General features: G+C 38.9%; 2 protein-coding genes across 2 annotated transcripts; both read right to left on the minus strand.

Annotated features, from left to right (window-relative positions):
- Positions 1-1,554: 1,554 nt before the first annotated feature.
- LOC130924323 (gastrula zinc finger protein XlCGF7.1-like) lies at positions 1,555-10,198 on the minus strand. The gene is made up of 2 exons (XM_057850795.1): positions 10,060-10,198; positions 1,555-5,247 (listed from the first exon to the last, which is right to left on the minus strand). Exon 2 carries the CDS (start codon positions 5,192-5,194, stop codon positions 4,199-4,201), a length of 996 nt encoding a protein of 331 aa, XP_057706778.1. The 5' UTR covers positions 5,195-5,247; positions 10,060-10,198; the 3' UTR covers positions 1,555-4,198.
- Positions 10,199-11,863: 1,665 nt separating this feature from the next.
- LOC130924316 (oocyte zinc finger protein XlCOF26-like) lies at positions 11,864-26,720 on the minus strand. The gene is made up of 2 exons (XM_057850786.1): positions 26,634-26,720; positions 11,864-14,687 (listed from the first exon to the last, which is right to left on the minus strand). Exon 2 carries the CDS (start codon positions 14,605-14,607, stop codon positions 13,474-13,476), a length of 1,134 nt encoding a protein of 377 aa, XP_057706769.1. The 5' UTR covers positions 14,608-14,687; positions 26,634-26,720; the 3' UTR covers positions 11,864-13,473.
- Positions 26,721-26,762: the final 42 nt, after the last annotated feature.

The raw sequence follows: 26,762 nt of genomic DNA on the forward strand, positions 1-26,762 counted from the left end.
TCAGAACTTTATCCATCAATCTATACGTTGACAGTTTGGTCTTGATCCAACTTATTGTACTGCTTCCGCTGGAATTCTACAATCAGGGAACAAAATAATGCAAAAACTTCATTTTAAAGCATTGTGGTAGGCTCAGGTAGTTTAGCCTTTCTCGCCAAACGCACGAAAGATGAAGACAAGAAGAACGACTGTACATCGAAGCGAAGAGAAAGAACGGTGTTGTGCCTAAATCTCACTCCCGTGCAGAATCTTACTCCCCCTTCACGTGAACGCGAACTCGTCTTTTCCTATGCTCAACGCCGCGCTTCCGACAGAATGAGTGTCCCGACAAAGACCAGAACGTCACAACATCGGTGCAATTATAGCAAAAAACGACCGTAGTCTGTAGAATGTATTTATTAAGACATATTATTGCGAACGTCACCGGAAGCGACCCAACGTTGGTAACGCTAATTTTCACTATTTAAGTTATAACGGGGCAGATATACAGTAGTTGTACACTATGGAATCACAAGAGTGCTAAAAGTAAAAACATATGTATGAATAAATCAATAAATATAAAGGGATATAATGGAATAAATAATTTAAATGTATATTTTGTCATTGACTTTTACTTTTTGCAATTGAAAATCACAAACAGAAAAAAACAATGGCAATGATTAATATAACAATAATAATAATAATTGTTGTTATTATTATTATTATTTCAAGGCCGTAGTTCACACAGGGAGTATTTTAGCAGGGGGGAATGAAACTTTAGATAGAAAAGGTTGAAACACTTCAAAAAAATTGTGGTGGCATCTTCAGACCCCCTCTAAATTAGTGTTTTATGGGTTCAGTTTTTATTTATTTATAGCGGGATCGTGCAACAAGCATGGTATGTGGGGCTTGCGTGTGCTCTGCGTTTTTCAACCAGAGTGGCTTTTAGCAGTGAAGTGTTTTTAGTGGGGTGATAAATTGGCCACTGCTTATTAAAATATTTTGTGTTTTTAATACCAGTTTTGCTAATTGAGATTCCCTGCTTGTGTACTTCACCGTCCTTGTCTTTATGTTTTTTATTCAAAATAAATACTTTGTTTTTATCAAGTCCGAGCCTCCTATTCGGTTTATTCAGAACAAGCCTGAATTCATGAGAATTTATTGTTATGTTCAATTTTTGGCCACTAAATATATATATTTTTAATGATTATTTGATAATGATATAAATTGATAAATTCATACAGTAATGTTCACAAAAAAAAACAAATTAATGAATAGAAAATAAATACACATTGGCTATGTCCGCAGATAACACACTAAAGTTGATTTTTAAATAGAACAGAGAAGCCCTCTAAAAATGTATCACAATAGATGTAAGTAAAAAAAAAAAAAAAAAAGGCAGGAATGAACAAAAATATTTCAGTGACAATAAAAAGGTTAAGTAATTGTATAAAGTATAAGATTGAAAACTATTACAATGCCCAAGACTGATAATGAACAATCAACAACAAAGGGAACCAAAGTATTTCAAATAATAATAAATTTTATTTTAAAGCGCCTTTCAAGACACTCAAGGACACGTCACAACAGAGCTAACAAAAGCTACAACTATAGTAGGAAAAAAAGCAAAATCAGAGGAATTGCAAGTAACAAGAAAGAAGTCCTAACACAAACGAGAACAGAGAATTAAGCTGGATATGATCATTTGACCAGATATGCTTTCACTCTGGATTTGAAAAGTGGGAAAGAAGTTATATTGAGAAGATCAGAGGGTAGAGAGTCAAGAGCGACTAGGTATGGGGCAGGAGTGGTAGCGAAAAGGACGTCAGAAATGTAAGGTGGGGCCAGAACATAAATAATTTTGGAAGTAGTGAGAAGGATCTGGTAGCCACTTTTTTATTATTATTAACAAAAGCTCGTGAAGTTGAAGGAGGATGGAAATGATGTGGTGCGCAGTCCGGGTTCGTGCAATAACGCGTGTTGCCGAGTTTGGAAGGTGGCTGCACTCTCTGGAGGGATTCATCAGGGAGAGCAAAGAGTAGTGAATTCCAGTCATCAAACCAGGAGGTGACTGGCTGGCATACAAGAGAGGCAACAGTGTGGGAGGTGAGAGAGGGGCAACGTTGAGAAATATTACAAAGATGGAAGTGGGCTGATCGAGTGATGTTGTTAATATGGGAGCAGAAGGAAAGTGTGCCATCAAGCATGACACCCATACTCTCAACGTGAGTTGAGCGATGGATACATTATTAGTGGAAATAAAGAAGTTATTGTAATTAGTGAGCACGGTGGGGGCGCCTACTCAAAGGACTTGAGGTTTGAAGGGAGCCATGAATTCATGTCTTGTAAACAGAGGGTGAGAGAAGAAGGTGGGAGGAGGTTGGTTGCAAGGAAATATACTGTAATTTGCGGACTACAAGCCGCTACTTTTTTCCCCTCATTTTGAATCCTGCGGCGTGTGCAATGATGCGGCCAATTAACGATTTTTAATGGCCGCCTGTGGTGGGGTGCTCGAGCATAAAACCTAAGAGTGAGACGCGTGGAATATATGTGTCGAGGAAGTTGCTAGTTTGCACTATTACCGGTAATTTAACTTTGTACTTTGTGCATGGATAAAGTTAGCAGACCTACATCATGGAAAATGCTAGAAATGCACTTGCAATTTGACATTAGTGTGAATTGTACATTTAAAGTGGCACTCAAGAGTTGAATGGAAGGCTTGGATGGCCACCGGCGAGTTTCGAACAGCTGGTCTGCTGTGTGACGAAGAGGACAGCACAAGCTCAGGAGTGAATTTGCCTCATTATGAGAGACATTGAAAGCGACAACGAAAGAGAGACAGAAGGTGCGTGGCGAAGTGTATCTGAGCCTATTCATATCCGACACTGAGGGTGAAGACTTCCATGGTTTCAGTGCACGGGAAGAAGATGAAGATGGCTAACAAAAACTTTCATGTTTCTAATAACCAGCCCGGTTAGTGCTGTGCTCCGTGTTGCTGCTATAAGTGCCGTGTTGCTGCCGCCATTAGGAAAGAAAAGTTAAGGTATGTTATTAACATTTAGAAAACTGTATTTCTTTGTGAATTTCTCATGTTACTATGTGGGCACACGTGACTTATAGACAGGAGAGGCTTATGTATGTACAAATTGTTTTTTCCTTTAAAAATGTACTGGGAGAGGCTTGTAATCAGGGGCGCCCAATAGTCCAGAAATGACGGTAGATATGGATGTCAAATGTTACAATTCAGAAGTAAAATAGCGAAAAGCAGTAAGCAAGTTATGGGACAATCTCAACAGAAAGACATGCAACACAATTTATTCAATTTAAAAAAAAAAAAAAAAAAAAAAAATCAAGAATATTGGATAGTTGTGAAAAAGAACAGGACCTTCAAAACTATTTCAACATTTTTTTTCATAAGAGGCTCAAGGGAAACTGAATGGGGAAATTGAAATGCTTTTCCCACTCTTAAATGCGTGGCAGGAATCAGAATATTTTGCCACACACTGCAATTTGAAGGTTTTTCCCCGGTGTGGCTTCTAACATGGGATGCTAAATTTCCTTTCTGAGCGAATCTTTTACCACAAAGTGAGCAGGCAAAGCGTTTCTCTCCAGTGTGTATGCTTGCGTGTCTGTTTAAATTTCCCTTCTCGGTGAATTGTTTACCACAACATGTGCAGACGAAAGGCTTTTCTCCAGTGTGTGCGCGGTTATGCTTTTCTAAATAAGTCTTCTGAAAAAATGAGCAGGGAAAAGGCTTCTCTCCAGTGTGTCTGCTCGTGTGTTTGTTTAAACTTTCCTTTTGGGTGAATTTTTCACCACAACATGGGCAGACTAAAGTCATATCCCTACTTTGCACCAGGCAGTTGTTATTTTAACCAGGGGCCAACCACTTTATAAATAAACCACCTTCCCTCCATTTTCGATTAAATTCACACTTCCCCATCTCTTCATATTCCCGCTCACCTCTACAACCGCAAACAACCAAGAAATTGCGTTATGGTGACAACTCAAGTTGCTGACGTATGCCGAGGTTGCGGAAAACGTACCGTATAACATATTGATCCCAAATTCTTGTATTTAGTGCACGGTCATTAATAAAACAAACACCATTAGAAGTGTTACGGCAGACTACAGTGATTTCCCTAGCATTGAACGCATCGTCTGTAAATTTAATACCAACTGAATTTTCCATTAAATTTAATGCAATTTAAGACCCTGATTATCCGGACATTTTAAGGACCTGCGGGACCCCTGCACTGTGGATTTTTGCGTGCGCAACTAAATTTCCTTTCTGCGCGAATCTTTTAACACAAAGTGAACAGGCAAAAGGTTTCTCTCCAGTGTGCGTGCGTGCGTGCTCGTCTAAACCTCCCTTCTGACGGAATCTTTTGTGACAAACTGAGCAGGGAAAAGGCTTTTCTCCAGTGTGTGTATGCATGTGTCGTTCTAAATTAATCTTCTGAGAAAATCTTTTGTCGCAAAGAGTGCAGGCGAAAGGCTTCTCTCCGGTGTGTGTGCTTGTATGCATGTTTAAATTTCCCTTCTCGGCGAATCTTTTACCACAAAGTGAGCAGGCAAAAGGCTTCTCTCCAGTGTGTGTACGTGTATGCTTTTCTAAATCTCTCTTCTGAGAAAATCTTTTATCGCAAAGTGTGCAGGCAAAAGGCTTCTCTCCAGTGTGTCTGCTTGTGTGTTTGTTTAAATTCCCCTTCTCTGAGAATCTTTTACCACAAAGTGAGCAGGCAAAAGGTTTCTCTCCAGTGTGTGTACGCGTGTGTAATTTTAACTGACGTTTCCAAGAAAACATTTTATCACAAAGTGAGCAGTTAAAAGGTTTCCTAACCGCGCATTCTTGAGTGTCTCTTTTCAATGATGACTTGTTTAAGGATTTTGAAGCATTTTGGTCAAAGTCAACATCCTCCTCATCAGTGTTAAAGTCAGAAGAGTGTGATGTCACGTCGTCGCTCTCCGAAAGCGGAGCTAAGAGGCCGTCCAGTTGCGATCTTCCATTTGGTTTTGTCAGGTGCTGAAATGAGCTGTCGCTCGAAGGTTTCGCTGCTCCGCTCTCTTCGCTTGGATCTTCATTTTCTTCACTCTTGACAATGACAATCAATGGAAATGTGGTGATTTTGTATTCCTGTTCTTCTTCTTTAATGCTGGGGTTCTCTGGCTCCGCCTCCTGTTTGAAATACAGCATCTTCGACTCCTCCTCCATTTTAACGTGGTGAGGATCGTGCTTTTCAGAGTGAAGATCTTCTACAGTGACGTCTGTGGGAAACGGAGTGAAAAAAAAAAATCACACCATTTGCTTAAGTTGCATATTTTTCCTGACACTAAGGCCAGGTTCAGACAGCAGATCTTAATCCACAATTCCGATTTTTGTCGTATCAGTTTTTTAGCCGTGTCCGTTCAGATTGCCTTTTTCCATTGAGCACGTTCAAGTATTACGCATGTGCATAAGCATCAAAACAAATGACTACACACGCTGGCTCCACGTCATTCTATTGTGATCATATTTTGATTTCCAAAAAACAGGAGACAAATAACAGACATAATTAATTTCCGTTTAGTAAGGCTGGAACGATCCGCTTTGTCACGATCTGAGCCGTATACCGATACCTGTGTAGCGATCTGATACATATTGCAATACTTCAACTATGGTAACATATTAGCTTTGAAAATGTATAAAAACACAGAGGCATGTATCTCCTTAAATTAGATGCCATTTGACATTCATTTATTTTTTCTACATAAAAAAGTGCATTAACGGTTGCAGCACCTGCTCCTGTTGAAAATAGAATAAAAACTATTTAAAACACTTCACATTTCATACAGAGTCCTGATCCCAAAAAAAGTAAAAAATAAAATAAAATAGTTTTAAACATGTTCCAATTGTTGCCCTGCGATTGGCTGGCAACCAATTCAGGGTGTCCCCTGCCTGCTGCCCGAAGTTAGCTGGGATAGGCTCCAGCACCTCCGTGACCCTCGTGAGGAATAAGCGGCATGGAAAATGAATGAATGAATGAATGTTCCAATTGTTTTAAAACAAGAAATACGTAGAAAAATGCTTGTCTTTATTACATGCTTCATCGAGTCAGTCCACTCAAATCCGCTCACGCTGTTCAGAACACTTACACACACACCCCCACAAACGCACACACACCCCGCATAACCACTCACACCAACATGTGGTCTCTTTCAAATATAGCGCTCCCAGGTAGACAATTGACAAGGACCTGGTCAAGACAAATAATTTCACTTATTTCTATCAGATTTACAATGAAAACATGGGAGTTTAACTAGTTTTAAAGAGGTGTGCTTTTGCGAAATAATACAGTGTCTTGCAAAAGTATTCGGCCCCCTTGAACCTTGCAACCTTTCGCCACATTTCAGGCTCGAAACATAAAGATATAAAATTTTAATTTTTTGTCAAGAATCAACAACAAGTGGGACATAATCGTGAAGTGGAACAAAATTTATTGGATAATTTAAACTTTTTTAACAAATAAAAAACTGAAAAGTGGGGCGTGCGATATTATTCGGCCCCCTTGCGTTAATACTTTGTAGCGCCACCTTTTGCTCCAATTACAGCTGCAAGTCGCTTGGGGTATGTTTCTATCAGTTTTGCACATCGAGAGACTGGCATTCTTGCCCATTCTTCCTTGCAAAACAGCTCAAGCTCAGTCAGGTTGGATGGAGAGTGTATGTGAACAGCAGTCTTCAGCTCTTTCCACAGATTCTCGATTGGATTCAGGTCTGGACTTTGACTTGGCCATTCTAACACCTGGATACATTTATTTTTTAACCATTCCATTGTAGATTTGGCTTTATGTTTTGGATCATTGTCCTGTTGGAAGATAAATCTCTGTCCCAGTCTCAGGTCTTGTGCAGATACCAACAGGTTTTCTTCCAGAATGTTCCTGTATTTGGCTGCATCCATCTTCCCGTCAATTTTAACCATCTTCCCTGTCCCTGCTGAAGAAAAGCAGGCCCAAACCATGATGCTGCCACCACCATGTTTGACAGTGGGGATGGTGTGTTCAGGGTGATGAGCTGTGTTTTTACGCTTTGCTTTTTTCTGTTGCTTTTACGCCAAACATATCGTTTTGCATTGTGGCCAAAAAGTTCAATTTTGGTTTCATCTGACCAGAGCACCTTCTTCCTTATGTTTGGTGTGTCTCCCAGGTGGCTTGTGGCAAACTTTAAATGAGACTTTTTATGGATATCTTTGAGAAATGGCTTTCTTCTTGCCACTCTTCCATAAAGGCCAGATTTGTGCAGTGTACGACTGATTGTTGTCCTATGGACAGACTCTCCCACCTCAGCTGTAGATCTCTGCAGTTCATCCAGAGTGATCATGGGCCTCTTGGCTGCATCTCTGATCAGTTTTCTCCTTGTTTGAGTAGAAAGTTTGGAAGGACGGCCGGGTCTTGGTAGATTTGCAGTGGTCTGATGCTCCTTCCGTTTCAATATGATGGCTTGCACAGTGCTCCTTGAGATGTTTAAAGCTTGGGAAATCTTTTTGTATCCAAATCCGGCTTTAAACTTCTCCACAACAGTATCTCGGACCTGCCTGGTGTGTTCCATGGTTTTCATAATGCTCTCTGCACTTTAAACAGAACCCTGAGACTATCACAGAGCAGGTGCATTTATACGGAGACTTGATTACACACATTTGGATTCTATTTATCATCATCGGTCATTTAGGACAACATTGGATCATTCAGAGATCCTCACTGAACTTCTGGAGTGAGTTTGCTGCACTGAAAGTAAAGGGGCCGAATAATATTGCACGCCCCACTTTTCAGTTTTTTATTTGTTAAAAAAGTTTAAATTATCCAATAAATGTTGTTCCACTTCACGACTGTGTCCCACTTGTTGTTGATTCTTGACAACTTAATTAAATTTCATATCTTTATGTTTGAAGCCTGAAATGTGGTGAAAGATTGCAAGATTCAAGGAGGCCGAATACTTTTGCAAGGCACTGTAACTCTAATGTTAACCCAGCTATACCCCCCACTGAATACCAAATTTAAAAATCAGAAGTGGCGTTCAGCTAAAGCAATCAAAGGCTAGTTTTTCCGACTCGAGTGAGGCATTAACTTGATGGTCTGAACGGGACAAGTCGCATAGAAGTGGACCATTTCAAATCCGATCTGGGTCACTTTCGTATGTGGTTTAAATCCGATCTGGGCCACATTTTTCCAGAATGTCGCGCGGTCTGAACTGTCTAGTCTCCTAAATCGGAATTCATGCAGCAATTACGTCATCAAAGTGCGATAGAGACGGTGCACTACGGTAGCGGTGCAGCTGTGCGTTAGTGCCTAGTTTGCCTTGAACACGGCTTTTTGGGAAGGGTCGGGCTTTACAACAATCATTAAAAAATAAAAATGGGTTGAGGATAAGCCTGAGAATAATCTGTTTTCTCTGCTCTATATGAGCAATATTTCAAGATTGCTTACACGGCAGAGAGTCGGGGCAAACTGCCCGTATGTGTGTGTGACATGCACGGACAGTGCGTGCATGCTATCGATCCATGTAAACTTTGAATATAAGCCGAAACGGGAATTATTTATGTCTGTTATTTGTGTCTTCTTTTTGGAAATCAAAATATGATCTCCCTGGAATGACAGATGACAGCCAGCATGTGTGGTCATTTATTTTTATGCTTCTGCGCATGCGGGTCTTCTTGCTCAGCGCATGTGGGACTGCTAATTAGTGCGCATGCGTAATACTTGAACGGTCTCAATGGACAAAGTATGGGGCGCCGTTTGTAAAGCAGAACATGCTGAAAATTACGACATCATTTTCTCACATTTAGCACCGCACAGTGTTAAAAACGTGGTGTGACATTTTTACAGTCCCTTTTTTTTGCACACTTACAACATTATTTAGCAACTTAAATATTTATTTTTAAATAATAAGTATTGGACTTGAATGTGTGAATCCAGAACTAAATATTTATTTAAATCGTAAATGTAAATGTTAAATGTATTTGCGAAATGTAAATCTGATATGTATATCCTAGATATTTATAATATTTAATATTTATTTTAAATTGGAATTTTATATTTATATGCTAAATCGTAAATATAAATAATAAATATTAAAGGGAAAAGGTACTGTTCTCGCACACACCATATAATTGTTTGCATTAGTCTAACACATTCATTTAACTATAGTTTAGGCAGACTTCACTCAGTGGCCTTGAACACAGTAAACTGAATCACCTTATCGGCGCTCATGAGGGGGAAAAAGAAAAATGGTACCGTTTCTCGTAGGCACCGTCTAACTGTTTGCATTACTCAAACATACGTAATATAATCAATTAGGGAATAGTATCATTTCTCATATTCACTGTAGGACTGCACAACGCTAACACACCTATTGTAATATTAATAGCACACCATAGTTTAAAGAAACAGAATAGATACACAACGCCATCTTAACACAGAAGCCCAAACGTATGCGCCACGAGCAAGATTGACGCACCAACTCTGGCAATCAGTCCTCCCGAAAATATAAATAAATATAAAATTCCAATTTAAAATAAATATTATAAATATTTAGGATGTACGTATCAGATTTACATTTCAGGAATACATTTAACATTTACATTTACGATTTAAATAAATATTTAGTTCTGGATTTACACATTCAAGTCCAATACTTATTATTTAAAAATAAATATTTAAATAGTGTTGTGTGCATTAAAAAAAAAAAAAAGGGACTGTGAAAATGTCACACCACGTTTTTAACACTGTGTGGCGCTAAACGTGATACAACGTTGTCGTAATTTTCAGCATGTTCTGCTTTACAAACCGCCCCATAACAAAGGCCGTCGGAATGGGCACGCAAAAAAACAAACAAAAAAAACAAGAGATGACAAAAAAATCGGATTTGTGCATTAAGACCTGCGGTATGAACCTAGCCAAAATTCGTTGATGTGTCTTGGCTAGCGAGCTGAGCTAAATAAAACGAAGTTAAGTAAGTCTGGGAAGCTTTAACGTAATATCAAACGACTTCCACGAAGCTTTTCAAATGGGACGTAGTCAACTAAATTCTTACTTGGGTACTTACCCGATGGGAATGCTTTGCAGGAGCTAGTTTGGTTAGGAGAAGGGAACAGGAAAAGAACAGCAAGTCCGGGATGAGTACACAGATGTTGCTACGTCAAGTGAACCGGAAGTAGAAACGTTCAGGCGCGGAAACTTCAGTGTAATTTGTTTAAAGCGTTTGAAAACCAAACGATTTCGCATCACTGGACTCCAAAAATATTGAATACATATGATAAACATATCCGAATTTGAGTCATGGCTATCACTAACTCAATTTTGAAGGCTCAGAACTTTATCCATAAATCTATACGTTGAAAGTTTGGTCTTGATCCACTTAATCTACTGCTTCTGCTGGAACTCTACCATCAGGGAACAAAATAATGCAAAGCTTCATTTTAAAGCATTGTGGTAGGCTCAGGTAGTTTAGCTTTTCTCGCCAAACGCACGAAAGAAGAAGACAAGACAAGAAAACGACTGTACATCGAAGCGAAGAGAAAGAACGGTGCTGTGCCAAAATCCTCACTCCCCTGCTGAATCTTATTCCCCCCTAATGTGAACGCGTACTCGGCTTTTCCTGTGCTCAACGTGGCACTTCCGACAAAATGAGTGTCCCGACAAAGACCAGAACGTCACAAGATCGGTGCAATTACAAAAAACGACCGGAGTGTGTAGAATGTTTTTATTAAGACATACGTCACCGGAAGTGACCCAACGTATGCAACGCTCATTTTCACTATTCAAGTTTTAACGGGGCAGATATGCAGTAGTTGTACACTATGGAATCACAGGAGTGCTAAAAGTAAAAAAAATAAAATAAATCAATAAAAATAAAGAGATATAAATGAATAAATAATTTAAAATTATATTTTTGCATTGACTTTTTGCAATTGAAAATCAAAAAACAGAAAAAACAATGGCAATGATTAATATAAGAATAATAATTATTATTGTTGTTATTATTATTATTTCAAGGCCGTAGTTCACACAGGGAGCATTTTAGCAGGCGGAGTGAAATTGCCAAAATATCAATGCCGCCTAACTTCAGATAGTAAAAGGCTAAAAAACTTGAAAATCATTCTGGTGGCATCTTCAGACCCCCTCTAAATTAGTGTTTTATGGGTTGTTTTTATTTATTTATAGCGGGACCGTGCAACCTACATGTTATGTTAGGCTTGCATGTGCTGTGCGTTTTTAACCAGAGTGGCTTTTAGCTGTGCAGTGTTTTTAGCGGGGTGATAAATTGGCCACTGATTATTAAAATTATCCCCCAAAAAATGTTTCTAATACCAGCCTTGCTAATTGAGATTCACTGCTCGTGTACTTCACCGTCCTTACCTTTTTATTTGTAGCGGGATCGTGCAACAAGCATGGTATGTTGGCCTTGCATGTGCTGTGCATTTTTTTTTTAACCAGAGTGGCTTTTAGCAGTGCAGTGTTCTTAGTGGGGTGATAAATTGGCCACTGCTTATTCAAATTATTAAAAATAAAAAAATATTTTTAATACCAGCCTTGCTAATTGAGATTCCCTGCTTGTGTACTTCACCGTCCTTACCTTTATTTTTTATTCAAAATAAATACTTTGTTTTTATCCAGTCCGAGCCTCCTATTCAGTTTATTCGGAACAGGCCTGCATTTATGAGAATTTATTGTTTATGTTCCATTTTTGGCCACTAAATATATCTATATTTTATTGATTATTTGATTATTTTTTTAATGATATAAATTGATAAATTAATTAGGGCTGTCAAACGATTAAAATTTTTAATTGAGTTAATCACAGCTTAAAAATTAATCATAATTAATCGTAATTCAAACCATCTATAAAATATGCCATATTTTTCTGTAGATTATTGTTGGAATGAAAAGATAAGACACAAGACGGATATATACATTCAACATACTGTACATAAGTACTGTATTTGTTTATTATAACAATAAATCAAGATGGCATTAATATTCTGTTAAAGCGATCCATGGATAGAAAGACTTGTAGTTCTTAAAAGACAAATGTTAGTATAAGTTACAGAAATTTTATATTAAAACCCCTCTTAATGTTTTCGTTTTAATAAAATTTGTAAAATTTTCAGTCAAAAAATAAGCTAGTAGCTCGCCATTGTTGATGTCAATAATTACACAATGCTCATAGTGCTAAAACCTATAAAATCAGTCGCCCCCAAACGCCAGCAGAGGGCGAAAAAACACCAAAAAAACACAAGTAATAAGTGCACATGACACTGTGCTGTCATTTTAATCTGTTTGAGTGGGGCATGTGCGTTAATTGCGTCAAATGTCTTAACGTGACTAATTAAAAAAATTAATTACCGCGATAAGTTTGACAGCCCTAAAATTAATACATTAATGTTCACAAAAAACAAATTAATGAATTCAAAATAAATACACATTGGCTATGTCCGCAGGTAACACGCTAAAGTTGATTTTTATATAGAACAGAGAAGACCTCTAAAAACGGATCACAATTAGGGCTGTCAAAATTATTGCGTCAACCGGTAATTTAACTTTGTGCTCTGTGCATGAATAAAAGTAGCAGACCCTCATCTTTGTGCATAAGTAAAGTTAGCAGACCTACATCATGGAAAATGCTAGAAAAAATGCACTGGCAACTTGACATTAGTGTGAAATGTGCATTTAAAGTGGTACTCAGAGTTGAATGGAAGGATTGGATGGCCAGCGGCAAGAGATCGTTTACCAAAACAGGCCGCATGCGAAAAGCAACTTTTGCTCAAGTCTGCCAGTGAATCTTGACAGGGAAGAGCAGTGTGAAAAAAATCCACCATCACCAACGGGTTTCGAACAGTCGGTCTGCTACGTGACGAAGAGGACGGCACAAGCTCAGGAGTGAATTTGCCTCACTATGAAAGACATTGAAAGCGACAACGAAAGAGAGACAGAAGGTGCGTGGCGAAGTGTATCTGAGCCTATTCAAATCCGACACTGAGGGTGAAGACTTCCATAGTTTCAGTGCACAGGAAGAAGATGAAGATGGCGAAAAAAAATTTCATGTTTCTAATAACCAGCCCGGTTAGTGCTGTGCTCTGTGTTGCTGCTATAAGTGCCGGGTTGCTGCCGCCGTTTGGAAAGAAAAGTTAAGGTATGTTATTAAAATTTAGAAAACTGTATTTCTTTGTAAATTTCTCATGTTACTATGTGGGCACACGCAGCTTATAGACAGGAGACGCTTATGTATGAACAAAATGGTTTTTCCTTTAAAAATGTACTTGGTGAGGCTTGTAATCAGGGGCTCCCAATAGTCCAGAAATTACAGTAGATATGGATTTCAAATGCTACTATTCAGAAGTAAAATAGCGAAAAGCAGTAGGCAAGTTATGGTACAATCTCAACAGAAAGACAGAGGCTCAAGGTAAACTGAATAAGGAAATTGAAATGTTTTTCCCACTCTTAAATGCAGAATATTTTGTCACGCACTGCAATTTGAAGGTTTTTCCCCAGTGTGGCTTCTAACATGGGATGCTAAATTTGCTTTCTGAGCGAATCTTTTACCACAAAGTGTGCAGGCAAAACGTTTCTCTCCAGTGTGTGTGCTTGCGTGTCTGTTTAAATTTCCCTTCTCAGTGAATCGTTTACCACAACATGTGCAGACGAAAGGCTTTTCTCCAGTGTGTGCACGGTTATGCTTTTCTAAATAAGTCTTCTGAGAAAATGTTTTATCGCAAAGTGTGCAGGCGAAAGGCTTCTCTCCAGTGTGTCTGCTCGTGTGTTTGTTTAAACTTTCCTTCTGGGTGAATTTTTCACCACAACATGCGCAGACAAAAGGTTTCTCTCCAGAGTGTACAAGCATGTGTCTTGTCAAATGTTGCTTCAGACTAAATCTTTTCTCACACAAGGAGCAGGCAAAAGGCTTCTCTCCAGTGTGTGCGCGCGTGTGTTTGTATAAATTTCCCTTTTGGGTGAATTTTTTACCACAAAATCTGCAGACAAAAGGTTTTTCCGCAGTGTGGCTTCTTTCGTGTGATACTAAATTTCCTTTCTGAAAAAATGTTTTACCACAAAGTGAGCAGGCAAACTGTTTCTCTCCAATGTGTGTGGTTGCGTGTCTCTTTAAATTTCCCTTCTCGGTGAATGTTTTACCACAACATGTGCAGATAAAAGGATCCTTCCTTGTGTGTGTACGCGTGTGTGCTTTTAAGCTTTGTTTCCAAGAAAATGTTTTATCACAAAGTGAGCAGGAAAAAGGTTTCTTAACCGCACATTCTTTTGTGTCTCTTTTGAACGATGACTTGAAGGATTTTGAAGCATTTTGATCAGAGTCATCATCCTCCTCATCAGTATTAAAGTCAGAACAGTGTGACGTTACTTCGTCGCTGTCCGAAAGCGGAGCTAAGAGGCCGTCCGGTTGTGATCGTCCCACTCCTTGTGTTGTCAGATGCTCAAAAGAGCTGTCGCTCGAAGGTCTCGCTGCTACACTCTCTTCTGTTGGACCTTCATCTTCTTCACTCTTCACACTGACAGTCATCGGAAACGTGATTTCATTTTCCTGTTCTGCTTTCAAGTAGGGAGTCTCTGGCTCCGCCTCCTGTTTAATGTGCAGCATCTTTGACTCTTCCTACGTTTTAATGTGAAGGGGATGGCGCTTTTCAGAGTGTAGATCTTCTACAGCAAGTCAGCGGCACACTGGGTGAAAAAAAAAAATCATGTGATTTATGCAAGTCGAGCTTTTGCTGTGATTTTCATCTTGTAGATTTTTTACTGTCACTAAGAACCCGTAAGCTGTGGATACATTAAACAGGAGTGGGAACCTCTTGTTACCTCACGATACAATACGATTTGTGATTCAAAGCTCACGATAACGATGCTCTGACGAAATGGCGATACAACGATTATCAATACATTGGTCAGGAAAACATTGTAGGATATTCTACAAACAACTAATAAACAGAAAAACAAGCTTCTGCTGTGAATTGGAATGAGTTTATCACTAGTAGACGTCCAATCCATTTGAACTGTTATGCAGCGAATGACGCTGCCATCCCTCCCACTTCAAACAGATTGAACGTCTATGGCCGTCAGTGGCAGCCAATGCCCGGCAATGAGGTAATTTTGGGCCATTTACCTGTTGATTTTCAGTTACTTCCTGTTGATTTTGGGGTATTTTATGGGTCACATCCTGTTTATTTTGTGTTACAGAACAGGAAGTCACCTGGGAATCACCCAAATGATTAGGCAGGGACTCAAACTCAACAGGAAATGACCAGTAAATGAACAGCAAGTGATCTGTAAATGCCCCGAAAATCGGACAGAATGACTGAGAATGCTCTGGTTTCGGATTAGTGCTGCAACAATTAATCGATTAACTCGAGTATTCAATTAGAAAAAAAGATTCAAATGAACTTTTGCTTCTTCAAGTATTCGTTTAGTAAAGTGGCGTTGTGATGGTTTGTTTTGAAAGTGTTTGCATTTATTTTTATTGATTTGAGTGGATACACGGCGCTCTAGTCTACCTCATTAAAGATGGCTGAATCCATCTGCTCCCTGTTAAGACCAACATAAGCTAAGTTTTTGTTTGAGATAGTGATTTTTTTTAATGCATCCGCAATTTAGTTTAAAGGTATATTTAGCCATTTTTTGCGGGAATATGTGTCTGAGCCATTGGTTAAGAGCATTGTAAAAAAGTGTTAGTATTTTATAGCATTTGATCTAGCTGTATTTTGCTATCTAAGTTAGCCAATTGTTCTTTTGTTGTACATAGATCCTCTTTTTTTAAATATATATACAGTGGGGAGAACAAGTATTTGATACACTGCCGATTTTGCTGGTTTTCCCACTTGCAAAGCATGTAGAGGTCTGTAATTTGTATCATAAGTTCTCTTCAACTGTGAGGGACGGAATCTAATACAAAAAAACAGAAAATCACTTTGTATGATTTTTAAATAATAAATTTGCATTTAATTGCATGAAACAAGTATTTGATACATCACAAAAATCGAACTTAATATTTGGGACAGAAACCTTTGTTTGCGATTACAGATACCAAACGTTTCCTGTAGTCCTTGACAAGGTTTGCACACACTGCAGCAGGGATTTTGGCACACTCCTCCATGCAGATCTTCTCCAGAGCCTTCAGGGCTGCTGCCGGGCAACACGGACTTTCAGCTCCCTTCCTCCATTTTCTATCGGGTTCAGATCTGGTGACTGGCTAGGCCACTCCAGGACCTTAAGATGCTTCTTACGGAGCCACTCTTTAGTTGCTTGGCTGTATGCTTTGGGTCGTTGTCATGCTGGAAGACCCAGCCACGACCCATCTTCAGGGCTCTAACTGAAGGAAGGAGGTTGTCAGCCAAGATCTGGTGATACATAGCCCCATCCATCCTCCCCTCAATACGGTGCAGTCGTCCTGTACCCTTGGCAGAGAAGCAGCCCCAAAAATGATGTTTCCTCCTCTATGTTTCACGGTTGGAATGGTGTTCTTGGGGTTGGACTCATCCTTTTTTTCCTCCAAACACGACGAGCTGAGTTTAGACCAAAAAGTTCAATTTTGGTCTCAACCGACCACATGACCTTCTCCCATTGCTCCTCTGGATCATCCAGATGGTCAATGGCAAACTTCAGACGTGTCTGGACATGCACTGGCTTCAGTAGCGGGACCTTGCGTGCACTGTAGGATAATGTGTTTCCGATGGTTTTCTTCGAGACTGTGGTTCCAGCTCTCTTCAGGTCATTGACCAGGTCCTGCCGTGTAGTTCTGGGCTGATCCCTCACCTTCCTCATGATCAGTGATGCCCCACGAGGTGAGATCTTGCATGGAGCCCCAGAACGAGGCAGACTGACCGTCAACTTGAACTTCTTCCATTTTCTAATAATCGCTCCAACAGTTGTTACCTTCTCACCAAACTGCTTGCTTATTTTCCTGTAGTCCATCCTAGCCTTGTGCAGGTCTATTATTTTATCACTGATGTCCTTCACAGCTCTTTGGTCTTGGCCATTGTGGAAAGGTTGGAGTTTGTTTGTTTGAGCATGTAAACAGGTGTCTTTTATACAGGTAACAAGTTCAAACAGGTGCAGTTACTTCCGGTAATGAGTGGAGAACAGGAGGGGTTCTTAAAAAGAACTAAGAGCCGAAATATTTACTAGTTGGTAATGTATCAAATACTTATTTCATGCAGTTAAATACAAATGTATTATTTAAAAATTATGCAATGTGATTTTCTGGATGTTTGTATTAGATTCCGTCCCTCATAGTTGAAGAGAACTTATGATACAAATTACAGACCTCTACATGGCTTGCAAGTGGGAAAACCAGCAAAATCGGCAGTGTATCAAATACTTGTTCTCCCCACTGTATACCGTGTGAGGCTCAGCTCAGGTAAAATTTGTTGTGTTCCTTATCTGATTACCCCCTTATCTGATTACTTGAATATTCAAACTAAATAGTTCATCGATTAATTGACTACTAAAATAATCGATAGCTGCAGCCCTATTTCGAATGAAGGAACGTTCCCAGTCGAAATAGATTGGGCGTCGAGCACTGTCAGTGGCAGCCTTAGTTACCTGAGACATTATTATGGTGGAAGATTTTTTAGCAACTTGTTGGTCCCTTTTTAAAAAAAAAAAACAAAAAAAAACATTGACACCTTTTTAAAACGATATCTCGATTCTTGGCAGGAACATATCCATAACTTTTTGGGATACAAAGTATCACAATATATCACCATTTCGATATTTTGTCACACCCCTATTAAACAGACTTTATTAATCATCCATTTATTTCAAGCACTTTTTAAAACACTCAACAACATTGTACAAGAGATAGATTAAAATTAACAAACGCAAATTAAAAGCAGAATAAAAGCAATCAAAAACTAAGAGGTCTCAAAAACGAGAGCAGCATAAACGAAACTTTTTACAGCACAAACAAGCACATACGAAGAATAAAGGATTGACACCATTTTAAGCCATTTTTAATCAAAATGGGGGGCTTTTTGACGTCAGATTGACCTATCAAAGAAGTGCCTCAAAAACGATAGCAGAAATGGAACCTGTTACAGCATAAATGATTGACATTTTTAAAAAAATGCGTCTGATGGGGCAGGGGCAACTTCACAGAGGCAAAAGGCCTTAACATCTTGCTGAGTGTAAATTAAATTTAGTTTGTCTATCCAATGTGAATTATTTTTTGGGGATTGCATGTCTACAACTGATTTTGTGCAATGTTCTGCATTTTGATGACCTTATGTGCAGTTTTCTGCATTTTGTTAACTTTTAATTTTGTGCAATATAAAAACAAAAGTGCACAAAATACAGCAATGCACATTTTTTTTGTAGTTCACTTTTGAACAGTTTAACATGCACACTTGTAGCATCAACCTTTTTGCATGGCTGCAGTCTGCAGTACACGCAATGCACCAGCAGATGACCCCCACGTTCTTCATTAATTAATCTTCGAGTAATAAACCATTTTCAACACAAAGGGGTTCAAATCACTTCTTACAGGTGACTTTTTGCACCTTTCGGAACTTTCATAATACAGTGGGACATCGACATACGATCGCTTCGACACACGATCTTTTCGACAACCAACGTAAAATTTGACTCGCCCTTTGTTTTGTACATCCGACGACATGCTCGAAATACGACGATTTATGACAGCTTGGCAGTTTCTTTGTTTTCCCGCAAGATGGACGCACGGTGGATTTTGTTGTGAGAGAAATCAACATAAGTTCCAACAATGCAGTGCAGATGGTGGAAAAAGTAAAAAGGTGAGGCTTACCATTGAAATGAAAATGGAAATGATAGGATAGGAAAATATGAGTGTGGTGTCTGTGTCCGTGAACTGGCTCGACAATACGGCCGTTGAATGTCTACTATATCATCGGTCCTCCACCATTCGCCAGTCTTTTTAAGGTGACAATTATTATTATTGGAACATCGCCAAAGAACTCGCCAGCTTCATAGGGTTTTTAATCATTTATTTCAGACCTTGAGCAACACAAAATGCCTACTGTCCCCCACAGCTGATGCCCAACAACAGAACACGAAAAGTGAAAGTAAAAACTAATTCACTCTCTCTCACTCAGTCGTCAGCCATGTGGTGCGTTCGGGTACACCACGCAAAATACATCCGCCACATTAGAACCCGATTCGTTATACCAGGGGTGTCCAAACTTTTTGCAAAGGGGGCCAAATTTGGTGTGTTAAAAATGTGGGGGGCCGACCTTGGCTGACGACCTTTACGTAGAACAATATATTTAAGCAAATTTTAGCAAGCCATTTTGTGTGTCACATATGCTTCATTATTTTTTTTAATTACGTAATAATTTCAACAATCTCGCAACTAGCCTTGTGGCGTTCTCTTTCCACTCTCCGGCTTTTGCGAAATACTGCTGTTGTGAACTATCTTCAAGTTGCTTCAATTTCTCGCTGCGCATCTTCCCTGTAATCTTGTACATGTCAGCGTGTCTTGTTTGGTAATATTGCCTCACATTGAACTCTTTAAAAACAGCGACTGTTTCTTAGCAAATGAGACAGACACAGTTGTTGCGTATTTTAGTGAAGAAATAGTCCAATTTCCACCTATCCTTGAGGTGTCGGCCTTTCGCAGTAAATTTTTTTTTTGTTGATTGTCGCCATTTTAAAGTGATCCTCTAGTTTTAAGACAAGTAATTCTTAAAAGATACATCTTAGTATGAGTTATAATAATTTGACATTAAATCCCTCTTAATGTTTTCGTTTTAATAAAATTTGTAAAATTATTTTAACTGATTGTTCGCCATGGTTGTTGACGTCGCAGTGCTGTGACGTCACAAATCCCGCTGCTAGACTTCAGCGTGTCATTCATTAGCAACATCTCGTCAGTTCGTCCCTTCCAATTTGAACCAGAGCGGAAAAGTGAAGAGCAGGACAGCACTGTCAGTCGTTCACAAGACGAGCAGCAAAGGCGAAATGCAGAGCAAGAAATACCTGATGAGGCAAGAGTTGGGCTAAACTTCTGGTGTACTTGCGCAAGTGCATCTCGATGACAACGGAGCGAGAGAGCGTATGTTGTCGAGAACTCAGGTTTTTGTCAGCAGATCTTCAAGGTGAGTTATTGCGTCATCAAACTCATTCCAATATAATTGTGTAGATTGTTAGCATCCTGAGCTGTCGTATGCTTTACATACAGTACAGGCCAAAACACATTGGCATTCGTGCCTTTTTATTTTCTTGACCATTGACATTATAAACTCTCCCTGAAGGCAATAAAACTTTGAATGTGTGGCGAGCTAGGGAAGGATGCGGAGTATCAAACCACGGAGCTAATCCGCGTTGTTTTATTGACATTTAGGCTGCAAGAAATAGCAATGTCTGTCTGGCATGCGACCCGCGGAAGGTAACAGTTATTTCCAGCTGTTCCCTTCACAAAGTACCCCCCCCCCCCACCACCACCACCACACAACGTGCCAACATAATTTCCGCCGGTGAATTCTGTTATAACTTGCTACAAATGCACACGTGTGTATTGTGTACTTAGAAAAAAGGTGAAATAACTAAAAACGTGTGATATTCTAGTATCTTCAAAGTAGCCACCCTTTTCTCTGATTACTGTTTGGCACTCTTGCCATTCTCGCGATGAGCTTTCAGAGGGAGTCCCCTAAAATGGATTTTGACTTCACATGTATGCCATTCCGGCGATGAGAATTTATTGCTTTATCAATGGGGTTGGGACATTTGTGTTGCATTGAATGAATTGCATTGGACGTGCTTTGATCAGTTTGAGTGGCAGCATCACTCATATTAGCTGAATACAGAACACACACTGCCTGATGAACTGACAGTAGAGGTGAATTATTAGCTTCCTCTGTGACTAGCGGTACGCCCGAAGGTTCGCCTCCCGCTGTAGCGACAGGAGCGGCTTGGGTGCTTAAGAGGGCGGCCAGAGTGTCTCGTCCGTCTCGCTTCATTGCGCGCATTTCACTCGATATCCGAGCAGGCTGAGGCTTCTTGTGCGAGAAAATAGTTGGAACAGCATTTGGTTTTAGTCTGCGCTTATATCTAGCCGCTCCGGTGAGATCTTTCATTAGTTGTCATCTACTAAAATCCTCAAAAGCGGTAGGAGAAAAATGGCGACAACAAAGCCTTGGTTGTTTGGGAAGATTTGCTTGTCTACAGGCATTTTCCCAAACCTTTCTCCTCTTCTTGTCAACAGGAAATTTGTGGAGACTCGCATCACTCTCCTTGTTTCCATTTGACTCGAAATTGCATCCATAAGCAGCACATCGTGGCATTTTACTTCGCGAGTTAAGCCAGTAATACACAGTTGTTGTACACACGCTACACGATTGGAAAAATATCATCTACGTCATCACTCCGCGTCCGCAGAACATGGCGCCAACTATCGGTCAAAATATGCACTAAATATTATAAAATATTTCCATTGATTTAACATTTTATGTGTTTCTAACGACATATTTTAATACAAGAGAACAATTGTGATTTATTAGAGCCTACATGTCTTTAAAATCGAGGATCACTTTAAGAAAATTGGGAGTAAAGGGTCACACGGGGTAATGTTGCTTAGAGTGCTGCTGCCTTTTAGTGGGTAAATGAGAAGCAACATTTGGTGTGCAAGCTACTTCATATGCTGGTGGCAGTACTGCTAACCAATTTATTAAGTCTGTGTACGGGCCAGATAATATTGGTTTTATGACTGTGGCTGGGGGCCAGATGAAATTTGACCACGGGCCGCATCTGGCCCCCGGGCCGGACTTTGGACATGTCTGCGTTATACTGTGGTAGCTCTATATACGAAGTAAATTCGTTCCCGGACCTAGTTTGTAAGTCGAAATGGTCGTATGTCAAGCAGGATTTGCCCATAAGAATACATTATAATTCCAATAATTCGTTCTAATGCCCGAAATCCTACACTAAATCCTTAATAAAAATTGCTAGTACTATTGCAAATAGCATTTACACAGAGCAAAACAAGTAAATTGTGAATACAAATTGGAATAACAATATATTAATAGTAATAATAATAATAACACCTGTAATAACGTGGTGAATCAGGTTCTAATGTGGCACATGTATTTTTGCGTGGATTACCAGAACGCATCGCGTGGTTGACGTGCCACAGTGAGGGAGGACTTTTCACTTTCACTTTACATGGTCAGCTGCAGGGGACTGTAGGTGTGTTGTGTTGCACAAGTTGATGGAATAAATTACTAGAAACCTGACAACGCTGGCGATTTCTTTGGCGATGTTACCACAGTGATTGTCACCTTAATTCATAACGACTGGCAAACGGAGGTCAGAGGAGGACAGTCGAGAGTAGACATTCGACGGCCATATTGTCGAGCCAGTACAAGGATGTGCACACGATGCCCATATTTTGTATTATTTCCAACTTCATTTCAATGGTAAGCATCACCTTTTCCCTTTTTTTCACCACCTAGACTAACATTATTGGAACCCATGTTGATTGCTCTCACGAGAAAATCTTCCATGCGTCCGTCTTGTGGGGAAACAAAAAAAAAAAAACTGCGCCACTGTCATAGATGGTCGTATTTCGAGCATGTCGTCGGATGTAGAAACAAATGGCGAGTTAAATTTCACGTCGGATTTCGAAAAGATCGTGTGTCGAAGCGATCGGATATCGAGCCATCACTGTATTATTTCAGGTATTATCATTATTACTATTATTATTACAATTTTATCCATAATTTGTTTTACTCTTTGTAATTGATATTTGCAATAGTAAGAGCAGTATTTATCAAGGATTTACTGTAGTTTTCCGGCATAAGCGGATTTTAAGGGGGGGGGCAGGCCCTTCCTCCCCCGGTGGCCAAAAGGTGTCATTGCATGTAATTGACTTTAGTATATATATATGGCGGAAAACACTCAGGTGACTTGAAGACCCCCAATTTAGCCAACTTTCAAAATTGTCCGATATGCATGTGTGATACATGATTGGAAAGCTTAAAATTTCAATTTTCTGTGGGAAGAAAAATTTTGAGCGGGACGGCATTTTTTTAAAACGTTTTTTTAAACAGCAAAACCCTATCTGGAGGTGAGAGCACGCAACAACAGAATTACAGACGCCATGACTTTAACGAGATATTATTGGGTACTTACTTTGTTTCGATCCAAAAACTCCATGTAGCATGCATCATTGAATGTCAAGACACAGCTGTGAATGGCCACAGCTGGATTTTTTGGAAATTTTATGGGTGAAACATGGTAATATAACAAGGATCGCGATGCAGAAATCGCAGACATCTAGGAGTGGTCGAGATGTTCTTTTTCATATATTTTACCCTTTCAAACTTTTTTTTTTCAACTTTTTTTTGTTTCGATCAATTATTTATCATCTAACATATCAGAGAAAATGCGACGGTAACAAAAAAAATACAACTAAGCGATAGTTATGAGGTAGATATCAGTGACTTTTTTACAGACACCATTTTTCTCATTGTGACATAATTTGTTTAAAAGTTTAAAATATGTGAGTGAATAATTTTTTAAAGTCGTCAATGAATGATTCTAAGCTAAAAACGACAGACATTTTGAATAATAAATATAATTAATTACCTTCGTTTTATGGCTGCGTTGAAACAAAAGCGGTTGCTTGTAAACGCCCGTTTACAGACGTCGCGTCTGTAAACGGGGGTTTTCAGGGTAAAACGGACAAATTAAAAATAGTTCGGGAGCTTAATGTGCCATGGACCTGCTATGGCAGCATATAGACATATTGTTCTATCAAACACAACAGTTGTTTTAGCTTAAAATACAGCAGTTTCTTTTAAAGTGGAGTGCAAGAGCAGAAACTGCTTTTTCAGTCTTGTCTGTTTTCCGCCATATATATAAGTTGTAAAACAGTAAAACTGCAACAATTTTTTTTTTTATAATGGGTCAAAATTATTTTTCGAACAGATCATGTGACAAGCAACTTAGACGGTTTGCATATAATTTTCAAAAAAAATAAATTTAAAATTAGGGGAGGGCAATTTTATTTTTCAAATGATTTCTTTCATTGAAAATATTTTTTTTTTTGATTGAAGCATCTTTTTGGGGGGATTAAACGATTTACACCCAAATGTCCTACCCATAATATGGCCCAAACACAAAAAGGATTGCTTAAATCAAAAACTTTTTGATGATTTAAGTGTTCAAATGCAAATGTTTCAATCTCAAATATTTTTTCGCGTTCAAAAACTTTTTCCATGATTGAAATTTCCTTTTTTTTGATTGAAGTGATTCTTCTTTTTGAAAATATTTTTTGGGGAAGCAACTTCTTTATTTGATTTGGATAATAAAGACAAAAATGTCCTAACCAAAATGTGGCCCAAACACAAATCAACATTAATTCAATCCAAAAAGTTAATTCAATAATAAACAAATAAATAAATAAATAAATCAAAGAAAATTACCTTTCACATGCATTTTTTTTTGGAGTTTCAAAATTATGTTTGCATTCAAACACATTTTTTTTTTATTGGAGCACTTTTTTAGGTTGAAAATATAGATTTTGAGTAGACATGTGCCGGTTACCGGTTTCACGGTTTACCGTGGTGTGAAAACGTCGCGGTTTCAAAACCACTAAAATTTTTCGTCATACCTTAGTACGGTATTCGCTATTTTTCATGTGCCAAAACGCAGCCGAAGTGGCTTGGTGCGGCAGCGCTCACCCTTCCCCTGTTTGTTGCCGTGAGTGTCAGTGACGCTATTCTGCTCAACAGCCAGCAAACCCAAAAACGAACCCTCCAAACACAAGGCGTACTTTTCTTCAATTTATTGAGCTCTCAAATCGTGGTGAAATATACAAATGAATATATTTAAAACGTTGTACAATTGTATTTTTCCACGTGTGAGTAGGTTCAACAGGATAGCAGTAGCACCATGAAAAAAAGGGGGGGGGGGGAAAGGATCGCGTCAAAGATTGCTAATTCTGAAAGGAGGTCTCACTTCTCACTTTTTTTTGGATGAAACCTTTCCTCAACAATATTTACATTTTAACTAACCTATAAAACTAACTTATACATTTTTAACTAACTTATTAACTTATGAATTCTTTGTTCTTTTTAACACAAAGGCATGACATCATGTAGACTAGAGTTGACACTGGCTGAAAATGGCGAAACTTCACTTGAACCATAAAAAGTCAGTATATATCTTTAATTTTATTTAGAATTTTTAATTTTTGTATAGCAATTATTTTGTTGTTGCTCTAATATTGAGCAACGAGCTCTGGCTGTGGGTATAGTCTAGGATCTATTTATTTTAATTTATATAAAATATTTGTTATTTTTTGTTAATTTATTTATTTTCACATTATATTCATGTTCCAATTTGCAAATATGTTCTGAAAAAAAAAAAATCCTGTTCAATGGAAAAAAGTTGTTTTTTTTTTTAAACCCATACATCTCAAAATTTTGGAGCTATAATTGCAATACCGTGAAACCGCGGTATTTTTGCTAACGGTTATCGTACCGTTAAAATCTCATACCGGTGTTCGGCCATTCCTTACTACGCGGCGAAACGTCCTACACAATGCTCAGGGCGCTTGCGCATGCATTCACACGCATGCGCACATCAGTTCGAGGCGGCGATTACTCACTATTTTTGTTTTTATTTAGTTATTTAGAACCTTTTCACAGGCTCAAAGATACTTTTTGCATGTATTACCCTCTCATACTTTTAACCATTGTGTTTTTTTGTGTTAGCTTTGAAGCAGTTGACCACATTAGTCACGTAGCATGTTTAAACCGTCCTTATTTGATATAACTACATTTAAGTATTTTCTGCAGGCATTTTTTAAGTACCTTATTCCTGTATGCATCTAAACAAAACAAGTTTAGAGCGCACGGTAGTACTTTAGGTGTCAAATTCGACTAATGTAGACGTTTCGCCGATGTAGCATATTTTGGCAGAACACCCGCACATGCCTAATTTTGAGGCATTTTTTTGGCAACTTGAGGCAACACAAATCTACCTCCATATGGCTCCGCCCAGGCGATACAATTTTTGACTGGGGTAGCTACATTGGCACGACACCGGCGGGCGTACCATGTTCAATGGATGAAGATCTTGGCGAAAAGTTTTGCCTAAGCAGCCTGATTTAGAATTCCCCTCAAGAATGATGGGAAGCAAAAAACACTCATTGTCACCTTATTATTATAAATATTCTTGTATGTTAATTTTATTGCGGACACTGAATTTCGGGGTCATCATCTTGCTGTCACTTTTCACTTCCTTTCGTTTTTCAGTTGCTCGTCCTGGCCTGGATTTCCTCTCATCTTACGTCTCTACTCATTAACTTCTTGTTAGGGATCTTACGTCTCTACTCATTAACTTCTTGTTAGGGATTGATTTGGCCTTTAGTCAGTAGTCTTTTGTCGCATTTTAAATATAAGTCCGGAAGCGTCTTAGATGATTGAACGTTATCACTCTAATGTTAACCAAGCGAACCCCACTTGAAAAAAAATAAAAACAGTTAAGCAAATCAATCGAAATGCGTTAACGTGTCTTGGCTAGCAAGCAAAGATAAACAAAACGAAGTATGACACCCTTCAACATAAAGCCAAACTACTTACGCTAAACCTTAAAATAGCACTTTTTAGTCCACTAAATTCTTACTTGTGTACTTACCGGATGAGAATGCTTTAAAAGAGCTCGTTTAAGAGGACACGAAAGAACTGTAAGTCCCGGTAGTGTACACAGATGTTGCTTCAAGAGTGACCCGGAAGTAGAAACGTTCTGGCGCTGAAACTTCAGTGT

This window comes from Corythoichthys intestinalis, chromosome 1 (assembly GCF_030265065.1).
Source record: "Corythoichthys intestinalis isolate RoL2023-P3 chromosome 1, ASM3026506v1, whole genome shotgun sequence".
In the NCBI taxonomy this organism is placed as follows: Eukaryota; Metazoa; Chordata; class Actinopteri; order Syngnathiformes; family Syngnathidae; genus Corythoichthys; species Corythoichthys intestinalis.

What these genes read in the sequence shown, in the direction of transcription:
- LOC130924323 (XM_057850795.1), bottom strand. Translation starts at nt 5,194, where the DNA reads ATGGAGGAGGAGTCGAAGATGCTGTATTTCAAACAGGAGGCGGAGCCA.
- LOC130924316 (XM_057850786.1), bottom strand. Translation starts at nt 14,607, where the DNA reads ATGCTGCACATTAAACAGGAGGCGGAGCCAGAGACTCCCTACTTGAAA.